The sequence below is a fragment of the Atta cephalotes genome (assembly GCF_000143395.1).
Source record: "Atta cephalotes unplaced genomic scaffold scaffold00016, whole genome shotgun sequence".
NCBI classification, from domain to species: Eukaryota; Metazoa; Arthropoda; class Insecta; order Hymenoptera; family Formicidae; genus Atta; species Atta cephalotes.
The window spans coordinates 5,664,873-5,675,721 of NW_012130080.1; the positions used below are offsets into that span (position 1 = coordinate 5,664,873).

The 10,849-nt window shown below is 31.1% G+C and overlaps 2 protein-coding genes across 2 annotated transcripts in view; both read left to right on the top strand.

Annotated features, from left to right (window-relative positions):
- The window catches only part of LOC105618458 (cytochrome P450 6a2-like), a 3,142-nt gene extending 693 nt beyond the window's left edge, over nucleotides 1–2,449 (top strand). Inside the window, exons 2-5 of the mRNA XM_012199993.1 lie at nucleotides 336–849; nucleotides 1,423–1,644; nucleotides 1,851–2,102; nucleotides 2,280–2,449. Coding sequence (XP_012055383.1) covers nucleotides 336–849; nucleotides 1,423–1,644; nucleotides 1,851–2,102; nucleotides 2,280–2,449 — 1,158 coding nt within the window. The remainder of the gene's footprint in view (nucleotides 1–335; nucleotides 850–1,422; nucleotides 1,645–1,850; nucleotides 2,103–2,279) is intronic.
- Nucleotides 2,450–9,691: 7,242 nt separating this feature from the next.
- LOC105618383 (hemicentin-2-like) overlaps nucleotides 9,692–10,849 on the top strand; it is a 37,124-nt gene continuing 35,966 nt past the window's right edge. Inside the window, exon 1 of the mRNA XM_012199925.1 lies at nucleotides 9,692–9,773. Within this exon, the coding sequence (XP_012055315.1) occupies nucleotides 9,692–9,773 (82 nt within the window). The remainder of the gene's footprint in view (nucleotides 9,774–10,849) is intronic.

A 10,849-nucleotide genomic window follows, 5' to 3' on the forward strand; every position in this document is an offset into this window, starting at 1 on the left:
TTACTTACGTTAACTTAACTAACTAACTAACTAACTTACTAATAATAAATAAAATAAAATAAAAAATAAAAATAAAATAAATAAATAAAATTAAATTAAATTAATTAATTAATTAATTATTATTTATTTGTTTTCTCATTTTTTGTTTCGAAACGTACATAACAATTACAATAAAAAAATTAAAAGTTGAAAAAGAGTATCTCTCTTTTTTTCTCTCCAATTTAAAGTTGAGCTGACGTATAAGTTTCGAGGCAAGCGTTGATCATTCGGAAACTTTGAAAGGAAACTTCCTAACATAATTCCCGCTTTCTAATACACTGATGCATAATTTATAGGCCGAACCCATGTCCATGCATCTCTTCAGACTCGACGCTGTTAGATGGCGATCATTAAGAATGAGGCTTTCGTCGGTCTTCACGAGCGGGAAGTTGAAGGACATGTTTCACTTGTTGCTGAAATGTTCCGACCACTTCGAGAAGTATCTAGATGAGATAGTATCTAAAGACAGTATTGTCGAGTGCCGACATTTGACATCTAAATTCACTATCGACGTGATCGGATCGTGCGCTTTCGGTCTTGAGATGAACGCGTTGAAAGAAGAGAATAATCAGTTTCAGCGTATGGGCTATAAGATTTTCCGCTTTGGTCCAAAAGTCATGATTAGAAATGTACTTAAAGACATACCGTGGTTCTACAAGAATTTCGGATATTTCTTTAACGATCATGACGTGACCAAGTTCATGATAGATATTACCCGAGAAACTATAGACTACAGGAAGCGGAACAATGTGCGTCGAAACGATTTCATCGATACTCTTATTGACCTCAAAGATAATCCTGATAAACTGGGCGTTAATAGTAGGAACATTGTTTTTTTTGCGTCTTAATTTATATAAGTTTATTATAAATTTTCGAATGTATTAGATGTATTTTTGTTATTATCTTTCTCGAATATGTTTATTTGTTTTTCATAAAAGATAATCATTGAATAAAATAATTAATATGATAATTTAAGCGATTAACATGATATTACAAGAGAACGACTTTGTTGAAGTAAATAAAAAAAATTTAGGTAGATACAAATTTGAAAATATTTTTGTTAAAACATCAAATTATTTATGGAGGAAACTTAAGCATAATTAATAATTAATAATTAATAAGTAATGTTGCAAAAAGTATTGACATTTTAACAACTAATTTGAACATCCTGCATAGTTATTTTGACACTTCAAAAAATTATTTTCAGATCTGCATCAAGCTAAATTTTTAAATATTTCAACAAAATTGTCGTATATGTATTCAATACTATTAACTATTATTAAAAAAATTTTTTTTTATATGATAACGATTGTAATAACCTATAATTTCTTTTTTCTTCATCTAAAATCTAAATACAAAATTATTATTATTCTTATTTTTAAGGTGTAACGGATGAATTCATTGCTGCCCAATCATTTGTATTTTTCGCGGCTGGCTTCGAAACATCTTCTATTACAATGTCTCTTGCAATGTATGAACTAGCGAAAAATCAATCAATTCAAGAAAAAGTTCGAAAGGAGATTAAGGAAGTCCTTGACAACGTTGATGGAGTAATATCATATGATAGCATCAAGAAAATTAACTATTTGGAAAAGATTTTTCAAGGTTTTTTTTTATCTTTTTTAAAAAGTATTTCTTATAAATAATTCAACAAATCAAATTTATTTACAAACATTGCTGTGATTTTTTTCGATTTTCTAAAAGTTAGAGGCGACTATTTCCATAAGATATGCGGAAGGTTTGATAAATCGACTGTTCGATTTATCAAAAAATATCTTTCTGCTAACCTAAGTGTTTGTATTACTTTGCAGAGACTCTTAGAAAATATCCACCAGTAACGTTTCTAATAAGGAAACCTATAAAGAATTATACTTTCGAGGGGACTAAGATCACTCTACGAAAAGGACAAGATGTAATTATACCCAATTATGCTATTCAACATGATCCGAATATTTATCCAGATCCAGAAGTTTTTGATCCTGAACGATTTAGTGCGGAAAATATAAAACAGAGGAATCCTATGTATTATCTGCCTTTCGGAGATGGTCCAAGAAACTGCATTGGTAATTTAAAAAATTTATGGAAAAATTTTTATGTTACAACAATATCACAATGTTTGCGAAATTTTTATTTCTTTTCATATTTAACATTCTACATGCACTCATGCATACATATACACAGACAGGGCACATAACATACTTGAGTGGAGAAATATCGAAATGTGATATTGTTTTTTTTAGGTGCAAGATTTGCTATTAATCAGATCAAGATTGGTTTAATTAAAGTGCTGATGAATTATAAAATAGATGTTTGCGAAATGACTCAGATTCCACTTATCCGTGCTCCGTGGACCAATTTCATGTTCCAAACAACTCATGGCATATATGTAAAATTGACCAAACTCGTCTAACATATAATTTATAAGTATTGTATGCTACATATATATCTCTGTATACTTATAAGTTAATCAAACAATACAAAATGACATTATGTCAGTATTCCATTATAACGTTTATGTAATATTCGTAATACATGTTTACACTACACATTAATGTAGGTTAATTTTAATCTCGGCACAATTTACTTTCATCTTTTTCTAATTTTTAGAACTAGGAAAAATAAGTTGAACCGAGATTAAAGTTAACTTGATAGAAACATAAGTCAATGAGATAACATTTATTAATAAAAGAAAAATTAAACGTGTAAAATTTTTTGCAATGTTTGAATAATTAAATTATATCTATAAATAAGGCATTACACACATATTAATAACGTCAACACATCCAGATAATTCAAAAGATTCAATTCCCTTTTTACTGTGAGTATTTATTCATTAATACGGATATTTTATCGTGTAATATTATTCTCAGTTCCGTATTAATTTTATACATTAATTATAATTGCAAAAATACAATAGCCGATGTATTAATTTGATATGTAGCATTACGTAATAATGTTAAGAATCATTACATTCTAATGAATATCGATGGATTTAATATTAACACTAACATGATGAGAATTATTATATAGACATGGCGTTAATATTAATTGACTAATCTTCATTGAACTCATATTTGTTTCTTATTACAACCACTAAAAATGAAACGAAATTGTGTTAAATAAATAATGAGCAACTCAGAGAATAACGCTATATAATATTAATAATAATGCTAAGAAGAATCATATTATTATTGACAATTCGATAATAATCCAGTTTTGGTTAATATGTTGACATGTATTTCACTAATATTCCTCGTGTTATGCATCATAAATAATCTCATGTTCGCAGTAATACTTATTTTGAAATAATACATATAATGCTACGAATAGGTTGCGCTTCATTACGCATTGTGAAATGCGTACTGAAAATCTGAAAGTTTACGTTACGTATAAATATAGATTTTCAGTACTTGCAATGATTAATGGAATTATAGATGATTTTGACACACTTGAAGTATGCAAATTATTGTATAATGTAACGGAATAAAACGATGTAAAAAAATTATAATATTAATCCTTCAACACTACTTGTGCCTTTTAAGTATATAGTCGATATCACGTTTTCTCAAAATTCTTATTCAGATTTCCATATGTAAAAAACAAATAAAACATAGTCTAGTTTTTATTATAGTCAAAATTTATTGTTACAGGTTTGACAAGTGTGCAAGAATTTTTTCAAATTTTTATGTAGTCCGGAGCTATAAAAAATACATGCTGTTTTCCTCTATGGTCCAGAATGTAAAATATGATTGAAAATTTCGGAGTGGTGCAGGAGAGTTAATCCTCTATGTCCTGGTGTGACTTTGAAGTTATATATTAATATCGATATTTTGTTAATTTTATGTTACATACACGAAAGGGGAATAATTGACTATGATCAATTCTTATAGATTAGTATAATAAATGATCCTTTAATGTTTTTGCAAAAAAAAAAGAATTATTGAAACTATTGAATCCATTGTCAATCTGTATTTAGAGATTTATATTTAGAGATCTGTATTTAGAGATTAATATTTGTTAATTTTATGTTACATAAATTTTTTTATGGCCACGAAAAAAAATTCGGATCATAGAGGATAATAAAAATGTATGTATTAATCAATAGTATTATAAAATATATTTTGATTCTTAAATTTAATGTACGAATTTGAATTTGAAAATAATTATGCATGAAATATTCTCTTCTTAATTAATTGTAGCTTTTTTCATATAATATTTATATTGTTATTACTGCTTACTTTTTAACTGTACGATAAATTAATTTTTCAAAAAAAGGAACGATCTTAAATAATTATAAAGTGAATTGCGACAGTAAAATGTAAACACTGAGTACTGAAAACATTAGGTACACAATTTCTGCATAAACTTATATTGCATAAACTAAACCCGAATTACAATTTTTGAAATGAGGATTGCGCATTCGCAAACAAACGGAAAAATAGAACAAGTTTCTGAAATGTAGTTTTTTTAATATAAAAGCATATAAAACATTGTTGCTTATTACAAAAATATTTGTATGTATGTAAATGTATTTGTGTGTGTGTGTGTGTGTGTGTGTGTGTGTGTGTGCGTGTGTGTATGTGTGTGTGTGTGTGTGCGTGTGCGTGTGTGTGTGTGTGTGTGTGTGGGCGCGCGCGCGCGCGCGCACACAGATACTATATATGATTATATACATATTCTATGCTTATCTTAATACATTTTTTATACTGTTTATAAAAAAATTTTAAAAATTATTTATTTACAACGCATAACAATTATTATTAATAATAAAAATATTTATAGAGTCAAGTTTTTAATAATAAAAATAATAAAAATTTATTTATTTCGATGTTGTATTGTTATATCAATCTTGAGACAAATTATAAACAAATAAATAAATAGTTCTAAATATTTTTATTTATAACTATTTGCTTATTTGTTTATAATTGTTTGTAATTTTATACACAAGTTTTTATTATTTTAATTCATTAAAAACTTGACTCTATAAATATACTTTTATTATTAATAATTATGCATTATAAATAAATTTTTTTATTTTTTATTTTTAAAAGACAGGTGATAAACAGAGAGGTAGGTAAATTTCCACTTTCTCTTTAACATAAGCTATCGTAAAATTGTTTGTAATTAACAAGGAATTTCATTTATAAAATGTTAATATTTGACTCATTATTTTTAGCGTCTTATATACAGATACGATAAGAAATGTGATCTATTACACACTAGCAAAAATAATGATACATCTGATAAAAATGATACCTAAATAAACTCATTTAACACCGTTATTATAAAGCAGCGATAAACATAATTAAAAGAAAATATATATTCTTATAAGTTTAACAAAATAATATTTTCCTGAATATTTTGCGAAAATTGTACCAAAATAATTAGAATTAGCATATTTTTGCATTGTATCGTGTATTATTTTACGTATGATAATAATAATGACTAATACTGTTTCATTAAAAAAATTTTGCGAGAGCAAATGAATAACTGAATATAAAATCTTAACAATGACGATCTGATAATGAGAACGCAATTGTGTGGCGATTATTACATCATTTTTTGGATAAAAATTCATAATTAAATTTTGCTGCTAAAAGGAAACTAACGATGCGCGATAATATGTAATATCTTATTCGAGCGCTTTACGTTCGTTCCGGTAATGTACTATTATATCACCGCAAAGTACAACTATCGGAAAGTTTGCGGTTGAAGACCAACTTCGCTGCCGATTATTTTGACAACTTCGGGAAAATTACATTCGTGCGCGAAGATAACAACAGATAATCACTTAATGAAGATCTATGGTATATATATATATATATATATATATATATATATAAAGGAGAACTGTAGGGTTTATTCTTTCAGTTTTATTAGCAAAAAAGAACTGGCGTTCATAAAAATATCCTTATATCAAAGATTTCTCTTTTTATCGCTAATTTTCAGTAATTATCAACTAATTAATCAGTCTTGCTCATTTTCATGTATTTACTAAAATATATCGTGAAATTTATTAAAATCAAATTGATTTGTATACTGTAATACATGTCAATATTATAGACTTATATATATAGAAATGTTTTATATGACTTTATTACAATATAATGCTTATATTTCTTCTTTCATTAATCTTCATTAATCTTTCATTGAGACCAGAAATAGTTTTAAATATTTTCGTGTGCATACTACCGCACGTTATTTTCATGAGATAAATAGCAATACTTTACTGCAGTATTGAGATAATATTCAGGTATTTCGGACTATTCTCATTTTGGCAAGTGTAATATCTCGAGCGAATCATCGCTCTACAATAGCGTTCCAGAAACTTGTTGCGAAAGCAATAAACTTTCGTCTTGAGTATACCGTATTGCGCACCTGCGCTTTTAATGAATACATTATAATTATGGTAAATGCGATCGCTGTCTTGGTTACTTGATATATATTGCGTATATAAACAAGTTAAACGTTGCACAATTGTAAGCTTTATGCTATTTATATTTTTGAAAAATTTTATCAACACAGGGCAATTTCGGAATTGAACCATTTTAGGATGTTTCGATACAAATTTTGTAAAATTTTTAAATAAAGATAAAAGAGGCAGCCGACAAAGAGTTAACATTTCACGTTTTTCCAGTTATGTCCTCAAATTTTAAATGTCCATGCCAATACAATGCATATGTTTCATGTGTGTACACATGTGATTTTTTTCGGTTAGCCGACATACACGTAAATCACTTTCACTGCCTGCGGGATGTACGAATTAAATCCGGCTTGTTCTGTAATTCAATTTTTAGTTTTTAATACTCGCGCTTTTATGCATTGGCAGTTGTCATTTTTCTTGAATATTTTTTATTTTACTGCAATACAAAGCGCATGTAAAAAAAATTGCTTGCAGTATATTGGGATGCGTGAACACGAGGAATTAGTAGAAACTGATAGGAACTGATAGGAAAGTAATAATAACAATAATAATAAAAGAAGGTTCGCGTGAGAACATTCTGATTTTTTAAATTTTATTTTTACATAAAAACGCATAATTTTTTTCATATTAATTGATACCGTCTTAATTTTTCGTCGTAATTATTTAAACGGATTGGACATTGATTCATCGTTCGTTATCAGTGCTCAATATGTGATACGAATAATATTTATACATATAAATATATTCTATGTAATTATATTTTACACATATCTTTAAATTTTTCTCTTTTATTTAATGTTTATAGCAATTTAATTTTTTTTAGTAAAAAATAAACATAAGTACTGCAATTGAATTATTGCCAAAGTTTGAAATCTATAATATCTATCGTAGATGTAATATATGTATAACATCGTAACTTAAAATAAACTCCATTATGAAATTATTTTACAGATTTTACAGTAGACATTTAATTTTCAATATAATTTGTTTCTGCTAAATTTTTTTTCTAATATTTTTTCTTTAAAATTTTTTCTCTAAATTCGCAAACGCAAGTAGTTTTAGTCGATCAACAGAGAGACGCGAAGTTATAGTCGCAAACGTAGTTAGTCAGACATACAGAAAGCAGTACACTGTATCATTTCAATGGTAATGCGATTGTCATTTTGAGTAAAACGCCGAATGTTTCAAAATGCTTTGCATCGCACATAATATCCATCTATACTCATGTGTTTGACATAATCCTCCTTTTAACATTAAATCCTCCTTTAACACTAAATGACATAGAATCGATCATAAAACATTTTCATTTTCAGAAAATGATTACAAATTGTTTCGAAGAGCGATATATTAAGTCATGAGTCATGAGTACATTGAGTCTTGTATATTGTAAGAAAAAAGACATTAAATTAGTTTCTTTTAAACAAAATTTATTATATTTAAGGTAAAAAACAGAGAGAGAGATTCTTTGATTTACTTGTGACATTGGGATGGAAATTGAGATTTTCGGTAATCTTTTCGAATTCTTACATTTTTTTATGTGCACTTCAAGATTTTTTAATTTCTCGTTTCGTTGGCGTACAGATTATTTCTCCGTATTGTTAACCCTTATTATTCATGTTTCCGATCTACAAGCTAAACACAAACGCGTTCTCTTTGTTGGATATCGCTCACGATCTCAGCGTTTTCAGCGAGACGACAGTCGTTTTCTAACGTTCACCCGATTCGCGAAGTGTCGGGTAGTCCGAAGGGAGGAGTGCACGCAGTGGTGTAGGACGAGGTTGGGCGCGGGAGCGAAGGGGATGAAAAGTGATCGGCGGGCGCTTTAAGCGGCCGCCGCACCGGAGGGTGACGGACCCGCACGAGTCATGCCGAGCCGAGCCGAAAGCTTCGATGGCACTGTCAGTAGGCCTGCCGCAACGCAGCAGTGAGCGCGCCTTCCACCTTGAGCAGGGGGTTCGCGTTTATCGAGGATCGGTTGGGAAGGCTGATTGGAATCAATCACCGATCTCTCGCATGAGTGAGACCTGGACATCAATTGAGACCCAAAATCCACGCGTGACAGGTGAAAGTGACTTGAGTACTTTACGGTAGTTGTGAACCAGATCACTTTCATGCGATTCGTGTCCCAGAGGAAGACTCATCACGAGTTCGCCACTGCACTGTCGACCGCTGACCCGAGATTGCAATCTGGTTTACGAAATCATGCGGTTAGAACATTCTCCCTCGAGAAGGAATGAAATATATTTTTTTAGATAAAATAGATAATATTTAAGCTAGATAATTCTTCCCAGGTAATCGGTCACATTTGTACCTGAAATAGAGTTGGATCTGACAAGTCCGATGTAATTGAAGATACTAATACTTTGGTGTTTGCTGAAGGTTTTTTCTTCATTTCGCTATAATTGAAAGCGGCGCAGCGTAAATTTTGCGGAGGATGCACGAGAACGGTGGGCGATAATCCCGATATACCAAAGTGCATAATGTAAAATGTTTTTCGTTAGCGGATGTGTTAGTTGCGATCGTTAACGCTATTGCGATCGCATGATATGACAAACTAATTTATCGATTTTTCCGTCCCACGTTCTCGAAAACATCATTACGTCATTATCATCGAGCGATGACGAGGAAAGACGTGGAATGGGTCATCTGTGCGCGCGTGTAAGACTTAGTGGTGTATGAAGTGAACGCCAATAGACTGTGCAAGGATGTACAATTACCCGATCGAGTAACCCTGTTAGACGACGCTGAAGTTTCCGTACATAAATAACGCGCGTAATCGCGCGGAGCCCTTAAGGAGTTACGCGACTTACTTATAATCTGCAGTTTTACATCGAGAATCTACCGGCGAAGTGCCTCGCGTGCTCCGTCAACTGCACTTAAGTCTTCTCTCAAAGCGCAGGTCAGGACCTCCGCTGTCACCCTCGCTCGTTACCGTTAAAAGTGTATATGGACGTTTTATTGGGAGTCAGTGCTTTTCGCTGCCGGTGAAAATCGGCCACCTCGAAGAACCGAGTCAGATCGATGCGACGGATCCTCCGTCTCCAACATCTTATGACGAGATGCGCCCGTTAGAACCGAGATTCCAGATGACCTGACGTATCACCGAGGATCGCTCATCTCATTGAAATTTATCAGCCGCGTCGACTCCCACTTAAGCAGGATTTAAGGAGAAGGACAGTGTATCTGCACTGAGAAGACAGAGAAGAACAAGAATTCATTCCGCTTACAATGGAGAGGATGCTTTTACTGATGAGCTTGCTGGCCCGGTTCGTCGTTGCGGAAGTTCTGCTCGGCGACGTCGACGAGCCACGTAAGTGAATGAAGAACTTGGAAGCTTTCTAGTACAGAGAAAGGCAGAAGGGAATAAAGTATAACACATAATTGTGAAAGGAGAGAAGTTTCGTCTCTCCTCTTTCGTTTATGTTCGCTAATGGGATTGGGAGAAATAATTGGTTCAGATCGATAAGTATTCCTTCTATTCTTGTTATAAGGTTTCTTCCTTCAGTTTATGTTTCTCCAAAGTTCCGTCATCGCTTATATACGCCGACATGTTTAAGGCTAAGTACCTACGTTGCTTTCGCAGGTAACGGGGAAAATGTTTACGCTTGCAATATTCCCCTGCTTTCAACATAGTGAAAATATTTACGCGCCTGCATTAGGATCGCTTATATCGACGTCCATATCGATTTTCCATATCACAACGCAGAATAATGAACCAGCAGATGTGACACGCGAGATAGTGACACGATAGCTGATCAGTTTCTTTTATTAAAATTTTAATTTCGATTAGTGCCGACAGTAAATGAAATATTTAATGCAAAGAATTTATCAAACAAGATTATGATTAATTTAATTTTCAAAAAGAAGTTTAAAAGACTTTCGATTGATATTGCAGGTAAAAATATTAATAATTATATTAATAATTAAAGCAGATGTAGATAATAAAAACTATAATATGAATAGTTATTGATTAAATATTTTACAGAACTCCAGATAGAGTATGAGAAAAACATTATAAAATAAATGTCTACACGTGTACAATCATATTTCTGATAAAATTTTTCTCTCATTTCGACCGTTTATATCTAATCGCGCATGTATGACAAAAATCATAAAGATTAGAACTTTGATAAGTAATAAATAAATAAAAAACACTTGAACAAACGGTAATAATTGAATCAATTAACACAGTTAGTCGCAGCGATCGTTTTGTGACTCTAAAAAAAAGATTACAATGACCATTTTTTTTGTATCAAATAAAAAATATTGCGAAAAATACTGACGGTCATCTAACCAGTTAACTAAAGAGAGAGAGAGAGAGAGAGAGAGAGAGAGAGAGAGAGAGAGAGAGAGAGAGAGAGAGAGAGAGAGAGAGAGAGAGAGAGA